Here is a 20,275-nt window from a genome sequence, read left to right as displayed (position 1 = left end):
TCAAGGCGCTTATATTTATATTACAACTTCTAACACACACTATAAGATGTCCAGGAGAAGCAACACTCACTGTACACAACATTTCTCATAAAGCTAACTTAGAAGTACACAGCATGCATCACTCACTGCAACTGAAAACTCAGCTAGAAAGGCTTAGACTCAAGTGAGTAAATCAATCCACAAGATCCAGTCTTGATTCTCAACAAAGGCCAGAACGGCCTGTCCAATAGCGCCACCCAGAGGAATGCTGACAGTGAAATAAGCCACAGAGGCATCGCTACACTCCTCTGCAACCACCAGAGAGAGCTGTACTTATGTAAATTGTATGCAAAACACTGTGCCCCTAAATTCTTCTTGGAAAAAACGCAATGAATAAAGATCAAGGCGAATTCCACACTGGAGAAAAAGACAACCAATGCAGCAGTTAAACCAGGTCTTTCCACTTTATTGACAGAGATGCGCAATTAAAGTAGGTGGTCATAGATGTACAAGGGACTGATTCCATTTTTACATCTGTGCTGTAGTCTGCCCGTCCCTCTCCCTTCTAAATGGGTCAAAAACATTGTAAACTTTCACAGAAAAATTAAATCAACATAAGGAACAACAAGAATCAACGAGACTCACAATGTCAGATCATTTTAGCATTCTGGATTATCACAGAAAATCCACCTATGTTACATAAATAACCTACACTAATATCAGACTATCCGGACCACATAAGAGAGAGATTCCCATTCATTTACTGCATATGGATGTTGAAAACGGATCAGTCAATACAAAGGGCATTGATGGTAATGTTAGAGCACAATGCAGGATAAAACAGTCGATTTAGCTTCATTTTCACAGAACGGACTGAAATCTTGATGCATTTGAATGCTAGAATTTATTCCCTTTGGACCTTTACAGTATAGCTGTGTGTGTGAGGTGTGTATGAAAATCTAAAAGAGGCATGTGTGTGTGCAAAGTGGGTGTGTGTATGTATGAAATCAGATGAGCAGCTCTGTGAATGTTGATTGTTGGTAAAGGACCAAGACAGAGAGAGAAAGGGACAGCCTGGATACAACAATGTGGGGCAGATATATAGAAATTAAGTCCACACTAGCTCCTGTGTCTGGAGAGTAAGTTTTGTCACTTTACTCTGAAGCATCTATCGATCTGAATCAATAAGGAATCTGCAGTTATAACTGTGGCAAAGTAGACCTCATTTATAATGATCAGTAGTGCAACTCTCTCAGTGAGGATGAAGGACAAAAAAAGCAGGTTTCATATGGAAAAAGATTGCATAAATAATATCAAACAAGAAAAAAAATTATAAAACAAGGACACGGACATGACAGAGAACATATATTTTTCTGAGGAATGAATGAATAGCTGTATAGGGAAAATAACCAAGGATAGCTAGATATTATATCAATTTCTGAGTAGAATAGTTCCAGATCCAGATAGGTCAAATTCTAAAAACGCTGAGAGGTTTAAAACAAATGGCAGACCTCAACCTCAACAGATGATCTCGGGGAGTGTCAATCATGTAGTTGTGGTAACACCCTGAAGGATGGACACTACATCACACAAAAATCACTATTCAACACCACATAGCTTCTCAAGAGACAAGTGACATTAATTAATGGAAGAAGAAGAGTGGGTCGTGCTCAGTCCTCAAACCTCCCCTCCAAGATGCTTTCGAAGGTGAAGGGGAGGAACTTGAAGCCCTGGCCGCAGTAGAACTTGTTCTGAAACTCCACCCTGGAAAGAAAGTAAAGACAGGATCCAATCAAAAAACACACTGATAAGGAAGCCTCTCACGCAGAAACGATAACACAGGCACACAGTCAAGTCGGCTTCAGTCAAGTTAGGTAAAGCGGGCTAATGGCTATCAGGCTTGGATAGCGCTGAGCATTCGTGACAGACGACCCCTGCTCTCTATTCCACAGTCTGTCTCTGTAGAGCAGCTGGTAACCGAGCCCACCTGCACCCGCCCACGACCACATCCCCCTGCCCCTCTAAAACTGGGCCTGGTCCTGGGGCCAGAAACCTAAGCCTCTTCCCCTCGGGAAAACGATCGGGCTCTATTTTTAATAGCTCAATGCTAACCAACGGCTGGATGACCTTTCAACTGAGGAACCCCAAAATGCCTGCCGTTCCATAGTCTGTCTGGAGTAGGAAGGTAGACTAGAGTGGGGGGGGTCATCATTTAAAAACAACTACCTGTACTGTAGATCTTAACTTCTGGCATAGACAGCTTTTGTTACATTTCAAGAAGCACTTCTGTTGGGCTGAATCGGTGCTCTTTGTCTATCAGTTTTAAAAACTTAATTTCAAAGGGATACCAAGACACTTCAACTTATACTTTGACTGCAAGTTTTGGTCAAAATCATAAACACTATCTTGCATTTTGTTTAACTACTGCTGACATTATTCTGTATAATTTAAAATAGACTGTTTGTATATTGCTTGTTGATTACTGTCTCCAATCCAAACCACTGTAGGAATCTCTCCAGCAAAGAGATGAGCACTTAAGATGAGACACGCCAACAAACATATCCTTGGCTATTGGCTATTGAGTTGTAAATCTTTGGCCACCTCTGCTTTGGCAAACAGACATTACATGTGACTTGAGGCAGGCAACCATTATGAGAGCAGCAAACACATTGATATTTTCGATAATACAAATAATTTTCTCGACCAAAAAACACAGCAACCACAAAAGAATAAAAAACTGTTTGATTATTGGCTTGCCCATGTTCAAAAGTAATCATGCCTCATTGACCCTGAAGGCCATTTACTGAAAGTCGAGTCAGCCAGCATTCCTGTGAGGAGGATAATTACAGAGACGAGTGCCTGTGTCCCTGGCATGCTTTGTGAATGTGCCAGTGGATTATCAAACCCAATTCAGGCAGACTTTCAGCGATGCCAGACAAAGACATTAATGAGGGGACAACAGCGGCTCCACCATGTCTTACTGAGGAGTCATAGACCGGTCCGCACGCCACACACACCATCAATAGAAAGCACACCATTGACAGGCCAGCCTGGGCTCTAGACGGGACCCCAGACATGTTCCAGGCCCCGGGCCAGGAAAGAGAGCAAGCGCTGGAAAACCACAATCTGTTAACTCCTAATTGGGACACACCCTGGGACGGTTGCTGAGACTGATAATACAATACTTCCATGGTCGGCACCCATAAACCCCTATCTCTCAGCACTTTCTGTGCCATTTTGAAAAGCATGGGAAGTCAGCGTGAGAGTGGGCGGGGCCAAATACCCTACTTCGACATAATATAATAACTTCCATGATTGAGATCCTGTAGAAGTTGGCAAGCCCAAGTAAGAGACGGTCTAGCCTGCAGAGGGAGCTACAGATCTATGGCATACAGTCATTTGGGGGGGTCTTGATCTTTTACCTAGATCAATAGCAACTCTGGATTATCAACTGGATTATCAGAGGGAATCTAGGAAAGCCTAATGTAAATCTGGCAGGCGTCTGTGAGCTCATCTCATGGATTTCAACACATTAAATACCGACGAGGAGCTAGGAAACAGCAATTTAAAAAAATATATATATCATCTGTGCAGCCCATGTGTTATTATGCTTTTTTTTTAATGTAAGACCAACAACAACAAAACAAAAATGGCCTAGATGTTTGTCAGTACTGGCATGGTATGTGCAATGTGGGTCTTTCATGGTTACTGTGTGTTTATCTGCTTGTGTGTGTGTGCATATCATGAGGTCACGAGTGAAACTGAGATCAAGACTGAGGAGAGAAAGTAAACAAAAAACATGTACACATACGGTAACAGATGAGACAGATAAAAACGCAATACTCACCAGTGCAGACGCAGTGCGTGCAGGAAAGCCGACAGGCCTTCCATAATGAGAAGGATGCAAACTGTGAGAACAGCGAAGGCGCTGAAGACTAGGATGAGAGGAATGAAGCCGAAGAATTTGTCTGAGGAAAGGCCAATGTGCATCACCATGGTCCAAAGCACCTCCGACAACTCTGTGCACGGGAGAAAGAGAGCAGGACACGGGTTGCACTGAAAGTGATAAGAAGTTGAGAATGCATGCATTTGTGTGTGTTTCTCTTAATGTTTGTGTGTATTTGTGCAAGATAAAGGTGCGTGTTATGACTTACGTGCATGGGCCAGACTGAGGGCCCATAGCCTCAGATAGGAAGCTGTGTTGGAGATGCAGCCCAAGCAGTACTCTATGGTGTGGATGGCCTGGTGCACTGCCACATCCCCAAAGTTAAACTGTGGGACAGATATGACATAGAAACACGATCACATTCATTCAGTTCACAAAGAGGTAAAAAGGTCATTGATTGAAGAAGCCATTTGGCACTGTAGATCAGCAAACCCCCCAGAATTAGTAGAGGCACCATCCTGTTAGCACCCTTTGACCCAGAGGAATCAGCTGCCCTGCTGGATGCCTCATGCTTCCAATACCCACCACCTGATTGGGACTGTAAAGAAGCACTAGTCTAGAAGATGCTGCCCCAACTTAACAGCCGCTTGAGGAATCTCCTCTACCCACGTTACAACGAGAGACACCAGAAACACATGGACAACGCACAGACACAGCTAGGAGCAGCAGGCATTGGTTGGCAGCATACACAGACAACAAAGCTAAGGGCCAGAAAAACAGAACTGCGAGACATGCACTTGGAGAGAAGGGGGGCAGGTTGCGGGGCAGGGGTGAGGGGGGCAGTCATGAGCTCCTGTCCTACCTCTTCCTCCTCGTGGGTCTTGAAAGCAAGTGACAAAAGGCAACGCTTGGTTATTGACAACACACACACACACGGACAAACACACATCAATAACAAGGAAAAAGTAATTAACGACATCATTAACAGACTTGTAAGGTTAGAGGATGAAGTCAACATTAGAGCATAACAATATTCTGCTCTGATGTTCACCGGTCTTTACATGTGTTTTCTGGTCTTGGGCAGGTTGCTGCTGTGTTTGTGTTTGGTGTTGCTTTGGGAGCCACTGATGGGGAATGCCGATAGCTCTGAAATGCCCCGACTGACCCACTCCGGCAGACACAGCAGCTGGATACTGCCTGTCAAAAGTTACACCCTAAACGTACTGCTAGGAGAGCTAGTTTGGCAGTAGCAAGCTTTCATTTTAGAACACAAAGATGCCATTTCATACTGTTAACATGCAGAAATAACTGAAATTTCTTCTCTGATAGGATTAAATTATTTTATTATCTGTATATATTTGATAAGATGATTGAAGCAGCTTGTTGTGTAAACAATAAGCTGATTCAAAAATTCTCTGTTGTTCTGTCTGACGTTAGCATATATGTCCCGTATCGCGCAATGATGACGATTCTCTCTGACCAATCAGTAGTCTGCAGTGTTTTCACATCACCTTTTGGTATCGCCTCAGCTCGCTTGGAACCTCGACGGAGGTGCTACCAAAAAAAGTACCAGGTACCAGGTAATATGGTACCTGGTACCTGGTACTTGCCCAATGGAAAACCAAAAAAGGCGAGTAGAGTCGAGTCGAGTTGAGCCGGTACCATGCGGTGGAAAAACGGCATTAGTGGTAGATCTGCTGCTTCAGCACCCAGATTAAGTACCCTCAACACCTGTCCAGCCAGGGGGAGGAGTTTTGCACAAACATACAAAGTATAGACACACTCACTCACACACACACACAGAAAGTACAGTTTGGTCAAAGTACAGTACAATACAACAAACTGCCGAAATAAATTGGATATTGTCCATAAAGAAATTAAGTACTGAAAACAAGCAACATTTCATCCACTCATCCTTGTGCCTCTGAACTGTTGCCAAAACTGGAGTGCACAGGAGTAGATTATGAAAATAAATATGATTTCTCACACATTGTTCTGAAGCGCCCAGCAAACCATGGCTAAACACACCAGAACTCAGACAATAGCCTACCAGCTTTGATGGACTAAAGCACAGCAAAGCCCTACAAGCTATGAAGAGCACTAGTCTAAAAGGATGTGTTTACAATGGCATGGACTGTGTTTATTCATCAACAGTATAAACAGTTGCTTCCAATCATATCGACTGTCTCTTCGCTCCAGAGGTCAGCTAACAGAACAATACTGGGAGATTAAATCTATTTGAGGCACTTTGAAATGGTCCACATAAAAACAAACAGGCCCTCTCTCTGGCCTTGACCATACAATGAACTGAGTCCATCTTACAACTCAGCTTCGGTTTCCTTGTGGCTTCAGAGTACAGCAGGAAATATAACAAACAGCCTGACTGGTCTGAAGTTCACGAGAGGTAAAAAGGAGCCTGGGTGTTGATTCTTTATAATATTTATCAGCAACTGTACACAAAAGGGGAGGAAATGAGAAACAAAGAGCTATGCCACAAAGTCAACACCCACATTAATTCTAATGTCATATATTCAATTAATTTCATAATATCACTGCGATCTAAGGGTGCAATAATAATAATTTCGAAATGGGGAAAGGCTGGAGCTCCTTTTGCCAAACCACACCTATATCCATAATTGATGTTGTTCCCTGCCACTGTGGGAGTGGAAACATGAGGCAATGGTTTAACTTTCCAAATGTGGCTGAATGACTGAATTATTCAAAGATATTCCACCTAGGCTGGCACTGGATCCTATAACCTGTGTTCCCCCCCCCGCCTCCCGCCTCCCGCCTCCCTCACCAACATACTAGCCTACCATGGCTCCAGCTCTTAAAGCACTGGGGGATAAAAGCTGCCAGGTAGAAGACATTATTCCTGGCTAGGATTTGGCTGCCTCACCTCTGGTTCCTCCTCAGAGTGCTGCGAGAGCTGGTCATGCTGGATGATCTCAGCCTCGTCCTCCGTGGGCCCGTTGCCCACCCGGATCCCTCCAAAGTTCTGTGTGCCCTGTCATGCAAGGTTGGTAAAAAGACAGGGGTTACAACGCAATCTGAATTGCAGTCACTGAACTCACTGTGTGTATATGTGCAATATAGCACGTCACAGAGTGAGAGCATGGGGCAGGTGTGCTCCTTCTTACCAGGTTTTTACGCCATAGGTACTGTCTCCGCAGAACCAGAGTTTTCACTATTAACATACAGGGAACACACGCCAAGGCCACTATCACCAGCAATGATTGTAGTCCCGCCTACACATTGAGGGGAGAAGAACAAAGAGCAGAAGGAAAAAAAATGAGTGAGTGAACGATTGCTTTTCACGGTATTCCACCGCAGGATAAAGGGATGGACGGAGGGATGGAAGAATGGCTGGATGGAGTGCATAACAAGACAAGTGTATCTGACCTGTCCTCTGTAGAGAGGTTTGTTGCTTGGGTCGTTGTAGTTGAAGAGGAACATGTTGATGAAGGCGATGAGGAGACTGGGAGCGTCCCTGGAGGTGCGGGCGTCATACGACAACCACTTATAGAAGACCAGAAGGACCAGGTAGCCAAACAGGCTGGCCATGAAGACGATCTCTGGGATGAAGCCCAGGTAGATGTTCAGGGGCTTCTTGAAATACCTGCATGGAAACATAAACAACTGATTTGTCGCTACATATAACAATCATACACAAAGTCAAAGAGATAAAAGCATAAGCAGAATTGCTCTCTTGTCTCTTTGTACTTTCGGGCATCACAATAAATACATGGGGATGAAACCAGCAATTGAAAATGTCTCACAGGTGGTTGAAGAGACTGAGAGTGACTCCAAACAGCATGTGGATCACACCCAGGATAACAGACATCTTCATCTTGAAGGAGTTGAGGAACGTCAGCTTGTTGGTGGCAATGTTCCATATCTGAGGGACAACATGGTCACAGATTTGGTATGATGGGATGTGACTTTATTTTTTATGCATCAACATTTGCTGATGTTGTTACAGGACTGTAGCATTTTCATTAGGCCCTTGTTGAACTGATCATGTCTGACATGCCTGTAGTAGGTCAGTGTGGTTGCAGTGGAAGATTGTTTTTTCCATTTCACATTTCTCTACAATTCAAATTGCCTGTGTAAGTGTGTTGTTAGCAAGAAGATTCATTTCAAGTTCCCTGGTTTGCCATTATATTGTTTGATTTAGGTTTTGTATATAGTTTGTTGGAGTTCTTCATTGTAACTGGGCTTAATCTTTTGCTGAGGATGTAACTTTACCATAGCAGGCTTCTAAGTGGATGTTAGCAGTAACGTACACACAGCTCACAACACTCACAGCTGGCAAGCATGTTAACTATTAGTAAGCTAGTTTTCATCTGTTGGTAGAATAAAGAAAAATAATCACCGGATCAATGCCAACGGGGTACGGTCCGTTGAACACTCCGTCTACTACTGGGTCCAACTGCAGAACCCTATTGTCCTTGAGCGTATCAAACCTGAAGAGGATATGAACATAGCACAAATTTCTATAAGTTTAAGTACTACACAACTTGGGTTAAATCTGATACCAATGACACTTACGTCCAGTTGCCTCCTACTCGAGCGTTGAACATGGGCCTGACGCTCCAGCCAGAGCCAAACAGGTTGAGGGACTTGGAGAAGCAGTCGTTGTAGATGATGCCCGTGTAGATCGAGAAGATTCCCATCAGCAGGATGATGTAGCGCCCCGCAAACACCATGCTGAACATCTACCAGAAAACCATGACACAATTTACTCTTGAGATCTCAGGTGAAAGATGAAGAAAAAAATACATTTTCATAGTACATGTGCAATTTACTAAATATATCTACTACAACTCCTGCAATGCAATGGATTTCTAATAGACAAACAGCAACATAAATCCATGGAGGCAACCAAGTCCTGAACGGTTGTGGGGCTGGTGCGTCACCAGTAAGGATGGTCTAGGGCCGATGAGATGGTCATGATTGGACACTGCAGCATCCATACCTCGTTATCGTTCTTCTGGGCCATCAGCCTGCTCTCTCTCAGCACCAGGTAGAGGGCCGCACAGGTCATGAGCACCCCATGGCCCAGGTCACCAAACATGACAGCGAAAAGGAAGGGGAAGGTGATGATGGTGTATGGTGCTGGAGACAAGGAGGCAGGCAGGCATCGTATGAGGGGAGGGTGGGGTGGCAGGTGAAACAACGTATGATTGAACACTCCATGATACACAGCATGTCCCAACAAGGTGATAATGGATGATGAAGCAGACTTAGCAGCTGAGGCAGCAGCCTTTCACTTGCTGTAGCTCAATACTACAGCCAGCTGGGTAAACAGACTCTGCTATAAATGCAAAGTCAAGCTGCCTCAGGGGATTCGGGATAACACTGATGATCTCGGTAATGACAGAGGGAGGTCAGGCCGAGAGGAATGCACGGAGAGAGGTGTGACAAGCATGCTTACCTGGGTTAATCTCACGGTAGTTGCCGATTCCATAGGCATCCACAATGTTTTGGAAGCCTGAGGTGAACTTGTTTGTCTTGTTGTAGGTGGGCGGCGTCTGCTTGGTCTGCATCCTGTTGAGGATGGAGGGCACAGTGGAGCCGCTCTTCTCCTACAGTACAGAACACAAGATAATACGACACACACTAGCATGAGTTTCACAGGCCTGAACTACTAGAACATCCCAGAATTGGACTGGTGATCTGGAGCCTCATATATCACCTTGTCTTTAATAATCATATTTAATCATGGTTGTGTATCGGCACTGATACTCCAGCCTGGGTATACACAGGCCTTCTAAGAGTTTGGAAGCAATAGCAGCCACAATCCTCCGACATATCATGGAGAGCAAGTCATTTTCTAAATCCCATTAATCTGTCCAATAATGGGATCATGTGTTGAGCATATCAGCTGGAGCTCTGTCTCATTGTCCAGAAACGAGAGGAATCCTGCTCCATTCTCGATGTGTGTGATGGGAGCTATCACAGGCCATCACTAGTTTGGACTGACACCACTGTCTTCAACAAATCAGATGAAGCAAATAGCCACACAAGACTGGTAAATTCATTGATCTTGTTTGAGGCCACACAGCTTTGTTGGAGGGTGGACATACTGGTAGAGGTGAGATCTGGGCATATTACACCATGGCCTTGTCTTTCTAGACAAGACAAGCGGGGTAAAAATAGCCCAGGGATAAAATCAGCGTAGAGAGTCCGCCATGTGTGACAGGGTTAAGCCTCTGTTGGCACACTGAGTGGATATCTATCAATTCAAGATCAGGACTGAAGTACACAACAGTTGGGAAGTACATAACAATTTGCCTTTTGAACATCAGCATAATGTCCGTTGCAGGACTACCAAGCATGCAAGTCTCTGGCAGGATTCTGGCCTCCATAGAGGCGTAAAATCCTCACATAGCCTAACGCCCTGTTAGCACTGTCATAGTTTAGAGCTGTTGGTTCAAACAGGTCCCACCCCACCCAACTAACAACTAGACAGACTGGAACCAACCCAAAACCAATCCCTATCAAAAGAGGGGCCTTGGATGACTGTGTCTGTAAGATATGAACCAAACCTGCTAAGTGGTGAGTAGTTTCCATTAAACTTTATTATGTGTGCTTCTGCGTGGCGGAGCAGCGACTCACCGTCCCTCTGCGCAGGGCAAACTGGATGGAGTCCAGGTCAGAGACGGGGCACCACACCTCAGCGATCAGACACTTCTGAGTGACGTCGATGTTGCAGAGGTTTAGGGTGTGGTAGATGGCTTTCATCTTCCTCACCTTGATGAACCACACTCTGACCGTTTTGGCTGCAGCCTGCAGGACCCTCTGCCTGTGGTCCTCCGTCTGGTTCAGCACCTTTGGGGGCAGAGAAGAGGACAGATCTCAACTATGTATCACCAACTGTCGGCAGGAATGGTTAATGAGACAGTCCTGGGTCCAAAAGGTCACAGGTCAGACCCCCCAGTGAGAGCCTGTATCCATTGCTGTAAAAGTGTCTTTGAGACACTGGACCCCTACCTGCTGCAGGGATACTGCCATCCTGGCTCACCCTGTACTCTGACCCTCTGGGAAATACTAACGCAACTGAAAGAATATGCCGATGTGTAGTATGTATAGTATGCTGATGTGTGCCTCTCAGAATATAATTAGAAATGAGTCATTCTGCATATCTGCCTGAGTCATAGAACAATCAGTGCTCTAAATTTCTGAAAACTGGATGGAAAACAACAATTAACTGCTGAAAATGCCATTGAAGAGAGTTTGAAAAAGCATCTTAAACCTTGCAATTATCAATTTGAAATAACTTTTATGCAAACTACTTTTACACAAAGACAACAGAATTTTCTCTTTGAGCAAGTAGGTAAGTGAGTATGTCAATATGTATGTATGTATCTATCTGAACTCATAGTGCCATTCTATGTGAATGACAATGTCCACCACAATCAGAAAAGGCGATCACAATCAAAGCTCTACAGTCTGTTGCCGATACTTCATGAATCCTTTTCACTGCTTGTGACTTGGGACTGCAAAGTGCCCCATATGCCCAAAAACAGCAGCGGCAATGAATCATATATTCCTTGATATTCATGGAGTGGGCTTACATTTAATGGAGTGATTACTGTGCACTATGTCATGTGCTGAAGGCGATAGGCTATCTGATCCATTGGGTTTTCCCATATGAGACGTTTGGATATTCCCAGGTATGTTCTTGTATGGCTCACATTTAAAGCGTGTCCCATGATCAGCAAATAGCAGGGACACTTAAGCTCTGCCCTGTGCCCACGCACAGTCTCGCCCACTGTCGAGACTCTCAGCGGCCCACACATAGCTGATAGCCATCCAAGTTCAAAGTAGCCTGACATTTTTCCTCACCCTTGCCGTTCTGTCATCCAGCTCTCATGCCCACGTAGCGACAAGCATAACAGCACCCCCGCAAACACCAAGGTGCACATTCCCTGGCGAGTGTGAGAGGATGAGGGGATACCAATCTATGTGTCAGACAGGAGGCCTGCCAAGTATGAAGCGGAGTCTCTCTCACGCCCACCCTTTCTGGGGCGTAACTGCAAGTGATCCTCAAATATATACAAGTACACAAGAGACACTCATTCCTGAGGTGTGTGTGATGGTGGGGTGGGTCTTGGCGTAGGTGGCTAAACATGATGTAAAACACCCCTATGGGCAGCTGGTTCTTTACATGCCAGAGATGAGAAAGGGTTCCTGTTTTCCAGGCCAAAGAAGGGAAGGATGACTTTGATCTACAGTGCCTCACACTGTACACCACACCACCAGGGAGGAATTAAACACTACAACACAATAACAACGGTGCAATCCCGGTGGGAAGATAAGATTCTGCCTGTAAGAGGGAATTGCTCTGTGAATTACAACAGATCCAGCTGCAGTTAAACCACACTCCCCTTGTCTTGTGTGGGCTGGAGCTGGAGAGCTGTTACCAAACAGATGAAAAGCCTCACCAAAACACACCAACAAGTCGGGCATTGTTCCCCACTACCAGACCAGGTTGGCACAACCAGCCAGGATGTTACACAGAGATGATTACAGGACAAAGGAGTGACAGTACAGTTCATACTGTATTTGTAGTTGTTGTTTAGCGAGTGACTTGGCCAGTTCCTCCAGAACATTATGACCACAAAGATATTTTTCAAAATGAAGAAGGAAATCATCATGCTTTTACAGCATAAAACCTCCCATTGTGTAGAATTTTTTTTTTATTTTTATTTTTTTACAAATGGTCACAATTTCACCACCATAAACAATCTAATCAAAGCACTTTGTGACAAGAAAGACAGGCTGCTCTCCAAAGTCCCGCCATACCAATGTATGAGTAGGAGGCAGCTTTATCTTTGCAATATCAGCAAATGAACACTACCACTCTCACTAAAGCTTGGCATAAGCTGATTGGAAGAAGTCTCTCTGATGTTTTGGTCACCTAATAGACAGGCACGGTTGCCAATCACCTTCTCTAACTGCTACCTACCCCACCCAGCACATTAATATCATTGGCCACTTTCCTCTGGTAAAAAAAAATGGGACTTTAAAGATCTGCTGCTGTGGAGCCAGGGAAATGGCATGAGCACAGCAGAAATTTGCCAATGTGAAGGCCCCCTAATCTGATCAACTGATATTTTCTATGAGCTGTCATTTCATAGATAAACTCAATTTGCCACTGTAGTACTGTACTGTTTAATCAAATTACTTTGTCGCTCTAAGCTTTATCTGCTTACAATATCTGTCAGAGAGGCCAGGCTGGGTAGTGGAGAAAGAACTGAAGAGAGCAGAAGTGTTTTTGTCTGAAGAGTGACACAGTCATTCTACTGACCACATGCGTTTATGCAATTTCCTCTACGCTGTCACTTTCCAATGAAAACTGACACCAGTAGCTGACCGTGCAGAAACAAAGAAAAGAGAACTTGTACAAGTATGTAAGCCAGTGATAGTAAATGGATTGTGTATGCATGCTTTGCCTGCCAATCAATTTTCCATTGATGGTCATACCATCTGGAGGTCCTCAATGCGCGCGTTAACTCCCGCTGCCATCTCTTTCCTCTCCTGCGGTGTTTCTGGACATGGGTACAAGGAGGCTCTGAACCTGAGGACAGATGCAGAAAAGGGACCTCTAGGACAAGCATAGTACATGACTTGTACAATGCCATAAATTGGTAAATGTTGCTTTCATTAAGCTTCAGCAGTATCTTACCCCTCACATATTTTCTTGACTCGATTCTTAAGCTGGTCTCCCTGGAAAAAGATGATGAAGACAGACTTGTGGACCTGGTCACCCTGTGGAGGCAAAGTACAGTTAGGACTTTAGTAGAAGATTCAACAGTGCATTATTTTTGACCAGCTTCACAGTCAAAACACCGCCACCATGTCACAGCACTAGCCATAGAGACTACTGGATGGAAAGTTTTGCTTATTAACTGGTACTTGTGTACTGACCGTAGCTGGGTCCTCCAGAGGGTCTTCAATGTCCGCCTGCCTCAGGAACACATTTCCACGGCAAACTCTCCACAGCATCCTCTCAAACGTGGGAATACGTTCCCTGCCGATTACTCCAGCAACAAATCTACAACAGGTGGACAAATCCTCTCACTGTTGTTGCTAATTACCTGAATTACCCTTGCGCTAATGGATTTGGCCACTCTTAAATGGACCGTGCTTATTGCCGGTTCCCTTTTAGAGTCCGGTTAAATTATTGATAGACAAGGTCGATGACTGTCAGCCTAGGTCATTGATTCTGTCTGGAGAACTAGGGTAGGCTATCTGTGCCCGCTAAAAATAGAGACTTCAATCCATAAACAAAGCATGCAAAAGATGATAAATCAACGTTGCTTCATCAGTTGCACACATTCCTTAATATAAAATGAAACTTTAATGATCGCAGCAGCAAACAGTCTTGCCCTAGAGATCACATGCACATCAAGGTGTTATTGACCCTAAAACAGAAATCATGTTGTTCATTCCTCTTGATTTGTGTGCAAGCCTCTCCCAAACAAAGAAACAAGATGGCCACGATGATTTTCATGATGTCATCAGACAAATATTGTAAGTGGTCCCACTGACAATAAAAGGGAGGCTGACATAGTATGCACAGTGACAGTCTCTTTTACTGATCTATCAACACATTTTCAGGTTCATATCTGTTAGCCCCATGATGAAATAAAGCTGTAATGTAGGTAAAAGCACAAATAAACTTTATATGATTGTCAATTAAGGAACTTTTTGGCTCTTGATGACAAATGTCTTTATTCTTTGGTTCTAGATTTGGGAAGAGCTGGGTCACAAAATTGACTGAACTGTCAAATATAATAGGAATAACATTTGTGAATGTGGATTCAGATTGGATTTCCGCTTTTAGTGACCTTTGTTGCCTGACTAAGCTGGGCAGACTGAGCTGGTGTGTGGGAGGCGATTGGCTAGTTGTAACACTCCAGTTTCAGACACAGATGGTCTATTGGCACAGAATGGAAATCTCCAAGAAAAGCTTAATCCAGTTAGAATTAGGATAGACCATGAAAACAGACTCACCCCAGTCTGAGAGGAGCCCCTCGATTAGCCTCATTGGGTTCCAGGAGAGTGGATGACTCCTCTAATAGACTGGGGTCCTCCATCTGCATGAGAGTCAGTTCACAAATCATCAGCTACAATGGCAACATAATCATTAATATGAATGTATTTTATCAGACATACAAATTTGTGAACATTGTTGTTGACATTTTTAAACACATGAATGATTTAAGATTCTGGATAGAAGAATGATACAGAGGCAGAGCCAGCATGAATTGTACCAGTTAATGGATGACAGAAAAGGCTACATGTTTAGCTAAATGATTCACCCCAATTAAAGCTCATAACAAGTTGTAAAAACATAACTTAACCCAGCATTGCTTGTGAATGCAGTGGAAAAAAATAGATGCAGGGCAAAGGTACAATGGGAAGGCTAGGCTTGGCTCTGGCAAATGAATAGTGTCCATGTCCAGTACTATACTGCAGTGGTGTTATATGAAATAACATGAATAGCTGACGTGAGTGGTCAAAGACCATGTGAGCAATCACAAACCATCATGAGTGCAAACGCCTTTTGCCAATTCAAGCAGCAAATACTGCTTCTTTGTGTGGGTGCCTGATCAGTATAGACAGCTTCCCATCTGCCTAATACCAAAGCAAACTTTCTGTTGACCAGCTCATCTGATCAGATATTGGATCTACTGTCAAGCCTCGAAAATGACCATGCCATGTTGTTTTAAACATTTAACCAAGCAAGTTGACTAAGAATATTCCCTTATTTACAGCAACAGCCTGGGTAAGTTTGACTAGTTAGACAGTGGGGCGGAGGGTTAAGCACATTCAAACCTGGGGGCTACCCAGTACTACCAGCCGTTCACTGAGCAGCTCCACTAATAGGGAGTGTATGGAGACGCTACTGTCTGTATTTGTTCAAACAACCAAATTATTTGTACTTGTATCCATATACAGATAAACCGGAAGTGGGTGTCATTTAGACTGAAATGTTACTAATCCCCCAAAGTGTTATTTTTTTTCCCTTGTAATCATTGCCTTTGCTATTTTTGAGATATTAAAGCATTAGTGACTCATGGTTTTACAATGACTGATCAATAATAATGAAGTATAACAAGCACAGATCCTGAGTGAGTGAGTGAGTGACTGAGTGAGTGAGTGAGTGAGTGAGTGACCTGAATTTGCCACTTTCTGCCCCCGGCCGCATGGCGTGCCGTGAGAAAAACAGATAATGTGCTTTTCAAAGCTGTATTTAACAACTTAGATGTGATGTAACCATAAACATAGGCTTGTATAAAAACAGCCATAAACAACCATAGACATAAACAATTATAAACAGGAACAAAATCTCTATCCTGAACTTACTGTATGCTAGTATGAACTGCATGATGCTGTAATGTCAGTCAAATGAAAGCCCTGAGCACTAAATTTAGTCAAGTCTGTGAGCACAGTGGAGCTGACCTCATCAAAAAACTGCTGCGTGCGGCGCAGGATGTGCTTGAGCTCAGTCAGCTCCAGGAAGTTCTTCTTCAGGGCTTCTTGGTTGGTGTTTATCTCCTTCAGCTCATTCTCGAGCTTCTCAAATGTGGCCTGTGGGGAGACATGGGGAGAGGTCATCAGAGGGAGGCACTAGGTGACGGAGCTCAATGTTTAAAATCAAGTGGCGCAGAAGAGAGCAGTCACCTCCAGGTCGATCATGTCCCTAGGGAAGGGGACCTCGGGGTTCTCTCCTGTGTCAACTATGGGGATGTTGGCCTTCTTGATCTCCTTCTCCACAAACCCTGTGTGAGAGAGAGGTAACGGGGGTTTGTTCCAAAGGACAGGGTAAGAAGAGGAGTACCGGGTTACATCTAGTTGTTTTGGGCTAGATAGGTCTAAGTTCACTCACTCAGCTTGCGATCCATCTCCTCACACCTTCGTACTTCATTGACAAACTTGCGCTGGAACACGTTCACATCAGGATTTAGCTGCAAGGCAAATTCAAAAATGTCAAGCAGTACCACATTGATTGTAATATTGTTAACACTGATTTTTTTAAAACATGAATTACTGTTACTGGAGGCACATCAATAATATTTGTAGTATCAGGACGGATGCCAATCCTGCTCCTAGCACTTGCACTCGGATTGGCAAATGAAGCTGCCCCGATATCAATAATTTGCTGATGTGCTTAAATGCTGCTACTTGTGAAGTTCATAGGCTATGCAGGTTAAATGCCATTCTGCTTTACTATGCATAATTTATCTATTAACCTATTCTGAATAAGGTGTTTTTGAGAGTCCATCAATAAGCTACATTTGACCAGAGAAGCTATATCCTCTAACCCATGTTATGTAGCCTATTTTCTATTTCATTATCATTTGTAATTATTCTTTAATATTTTTTTTTTTTTTTTTGGATTGAGGATTGTTAATGATCTGTGCATAATTTGATCAAATGAATAAATGACCACTATTTAAGCTCTTTTCCCTGGTAATTTCTTTTTATAATAGACTAAAACTAGGTGGCACGAATGACTGGAAATTGAGCAGTACTTGGATAAGTACTTGTATCAGCCAATCAACTTAACAAAGTATGTGGTACTTCAATCAGATCTGAAAACATGGTATCGGTGCTCCTCTAGTTTTTACAGTTTCATACTTACAATTTAAAAAAAATGTGACACAATAAAAAATACCATTACCGGGAACTGGACATAGAAAGATTTTAATGGAAGCCTGCCTTGCACATTTAGTGAACTTGAAGTGAACTTTTACTACATGGGAAATTGGAGTGATTACAATGTTGATTCCAGAAACTATTGTAATGCACAGTCACTCTCCCAGGCTGCTGCTGTCAACATAAATGTGTTAAAAATTAGTCATCTTGCCTAGTTGAGTCAAGGTTAAAAAAAATTTGAATATCAATAGAACATAAAATAAAATACAGCAGAATTTTATTAATGTGTCAGTCACTCCCCATGACCATCAAATAAATAAACAAGCTACAAACTAGATTCAATTGCAGGCACAGGGACCATTCAGTTATGAGTTATGAGACACAACACTCAGTTAAAAACAGTAAAAGGTAAAAACATATCATGAAACATATTTTTTACATTTTTTTTTCAAACAGCAATTGTGTGAACAGATCTTGAATTTGTTACAGCCCGTCTTACACTCTAGCACAATGCTTTCCTCGGGGCTGTCATGAATGGGCTTTCCCATGCGTGGAATGAGGGGTCAGCTGTGAGCACATGATGAACATGATGCAGAAGGTATGCACTTTCTCAACAATGTCACTGATGTGTTTTATTTACCACGACAGATGACAGTGACTGCTCATGCATCATTTTCCCTGAGCCTTTACACTAAGGCTATAGCTTTTGGAAAGCATCCTCTATGCTGCAATTGGTGGAAAAGGGCGAGCCAAAGTACTTTAAGCAGAACCAAAGCGTCATCATTCAGAGAACGACAGGACGGATTAGAAGTGGACTCACATCACGAAATTGCACCATTCCAATCTCTCCCAGTTCGCTGACACAGCAGTAGGCAGCTTCCGACTGGAGGAAGAGCTGAGCCAGCGTCATCTCTTCACTCCTAAAGAGTTCCCCCATGGTGCTGAAGGGAGGACGTGCTCAACACACAAGTCAACCAGAAACTGTAGAAATCAGATATTGATAATGTCAGTCAGTCACAAATGCAAATATTTGCAAAATCTAACATCGGCTTTAATGAAAACACTTACAAAATGCTGCATCCTAAAAGTTAACAATATTTTACATTCAACACATTTCTCTACATGGTATGCTCATGTCAAGACCACTAATGAGGGCAGCCTTTATCATTTGTGCGATAGTTTAGCACTGCTGTGAGAAGATGGCATGTGACCAAAAAAAATCTGACAGCTTGTTCCCATGCCGATCTCATGATCACTGCAGGAATTTAGTTCTGCTGAAAAACAAAACACCCTGCCTGTATTAATGCCAAAACAATATAGAGGACTTTAAAATGGCTTAATGCATAATTTTATAAAGAAAACAATTCAGCTATGGTGCATGCAAAGCACAGGTTGGGAATAGCCAGTGTAGTTGGCAAAGCATTTTTGTACTGTCTGTCATGCAATACTAGGTGAAGATTTTCTCAGGCTAAATTCCAGATAAGCAGCATAAACTCCTACTGTAAAACGACCACAGTAGGCTTATCAATGGATTATGAGGCATCATGTGACCTGCAGCGTTACGGCTTTAGTAAGCCGACTGGACTGAGACTGAGACATCGAGCCAATGTATATTTAACAAATCAATCAAACAAAAAGTTCAGGCCCAAGCATCTTTACGTGACAACATAAAGTTAGAGGGAATTTGCTAACTTTAGCCTTCAATTAAGCTAATCGATTACATTTCATACTGCACGGTATGGGGAGGGACACCAACTGTAGCTTCACCTGTCAAAGCTGGAGGTGTCAGCTAACAGCTACTGATTAACCACATTAAGATGCGACTATTGTAGCTAGTTTGTTATCGATTCAACAAAGCCATTACTTACATAATAAACTGTGTTAGCTAGCAGTCAGTTGGTAAGACGTTGATTAATTAGTTAACGCTAGTCAATTTAATGTAACGTTACACGTTGACTACGTTCAATGTTGGCTGCAGAGACGTAAATTACGTTACTCTGACATTAGCCAGTTAGCTCACTTTGCAGTTACGTAACGTTACGTTAGTAATTTAGGTATGTGTGTGTGTGTGTGTGTGTGTGTGTGTGTGTGTGTGTGTGTGTGTGTGTGTGTGTGTGTGTGTGTGGCTGTAGGCTAGCTAACCTGTATGAACGTTAGCTAGCGCACCTGTTGTTCAGTATTTAACCCAACAGTAACAGCTGTTGTCCACAGGTAGAGTGGATCGTTGAACTCTTCTCTAACCTGGTTATCGTTAAACACCCGTTTTGGTGTGGTTCCTCACCGTTTCCGTAGGGAATCCTGTCTGTCTTTCCTTCTCGGCTGCTCTCTGTTGTTTCCTCTTCGCTGTTGTAGGCTGGTCGCTCTCTTCTCAGCTGATGGTCTGCTTGACTACCACTAGTGAGCAAGGTGAACCCGGAAGAGAAACCAGAACAGCAGGCGGCGCCATCTTTGTAGTCCACTCTGACTTGACAGCTGAATAATGGCATAATGAGGTTGAAGGTTAATGGGGCGAAATTATTTATTTCATCATGATTTCATGGATTAATTTCATCGTGAAGTCCACAGGTGAAAGAGTGCTGATAATTAGTAGAAGTGCTGTTATTCTGGTTCATTTACTCAAAAAGTTCTAAAAGAAGGCTAGACTACGGAGCCCCTAAAGCCCCTAAGGAGCCCCTAAAGCCTTATCTTGTGGGAACAAGTTATTATGTTGTGCGCACAAGATAAAAAAAAAAACAC

At 43.3% G+C, this 20,275-nt stretch overlaps 1 protein-coding gene across 3 annotated transcripts; it reads right to left on the bottom strand.

Moving 5' to 3' along the window:
• Positions 1 to 424: 424 nt before the first annotated feature.
• Positions 425 to 19,905, bottom strand: atp6v0a1a (ATPase H+ transporting V0 subunit a1a). 3 transcript variants are annotated; one of them, XM_071545346.1, is made up of 22 exons: positions 19,821 to 19,905; positions 18,360 to 18,520; positions 16,770 to 16,848; positions 16,565 to 16,662; positions 16,343 to 16,471; positions 14,891 to 14,973; positions 13,802 to 13,928; positions 13,560 to 13,642; positions 13,358 to 13,451; positions 10,487 to 10,699; positions 9,303 to 9,453; positions 8,844 to 8,983; positions 8,417 to 8,583; positions 8,241 to 8,331; positions 7,645 to 7,763; positions 7,268 to 7,484; positions 7,006 to 7,113; positions 6,765 to 6,872; positions 4,728 to 4,772; positions 4,134 to 4,251; positions 3,827 to 3,998; positions 425 to 1,743 (listed from the first exon to the last, which is right to left on the bottom strand). In XM_071545346.1, exons 2-22 carry the CDS (start codon positions 18,474 to 18,476, stop codon positions 1,650 to 1,652), a joined length of 2,553 nt encoding a protein of 850 aa, XP_071401447.1. In that variant the 5' UTR covers positions 18,477 to 18,520; positions 19,821 to 19,905; the 3' UTR covers positions 425 to 1,649. The 3 variants fall into 3 exon arrangements, with proteins under 3 accessions (XP_071401447.1, XP_071401456.1, XP_071401464.1); XM_071545355.1 differs by having other exon boundaries at positions 4,728 to 4,745; XM_071545363.1 differs by lacking the exon at positions 4,728 to 4,772.
• Between the last annotated feature and the right edge of the window lie 370 nt (positions 19,906 to 20,275).

Source organism: Centroberyx affinis, unplaced genomic scaffold, assembly GCF_046629955.1.
Source record: "Centroberyx affinis isolate AG114_WGS23_722 - 3 ecotype Tasmania unplaced genomic scaffold, CSIRO-AGI_Caff_v1 ptg000255l_1, whole genome shotgun sequence".
NCBI classification, from domain to species: domain Eukaryota; kingdom Metazoa; phylum Chordata; class Actinopteri; order Beryciformes; family Berycidae; genus Centroberyx; species Centroberyx affinis.
This window is presented reverse-complemented; position numbering and strand designations above follow the sequence as displayed.

What these genes read in the sequence shown, in the direction of transcription:
- atp6v0a1a (XM_071545346.1), bottom strand. Translation starts at nt 18,476, where the DNA reads ATGGGGGAACTCTTTAGGAGTGAAGAGATGACGCTGGCTCAGCTCTTC. An exon ending in CGAGTAGGAGGCAACTGGAC is followed by an intron (nt 8,332 to 8,416) that starts GTAAGTGTCATT and finishes TATCCTCTTCAG; the next exon opens with GTTTGATACGCTCAAGGACA. An exon ending in CTCAGTCTCTTCAACCACCT is followed by an intron (nt 7,485 to 7,644) that starts GTGAGACATTTT and finishes GTTTCCATGCAG; the next exon opens with GTATTTCAAGAAGCCCCTGA.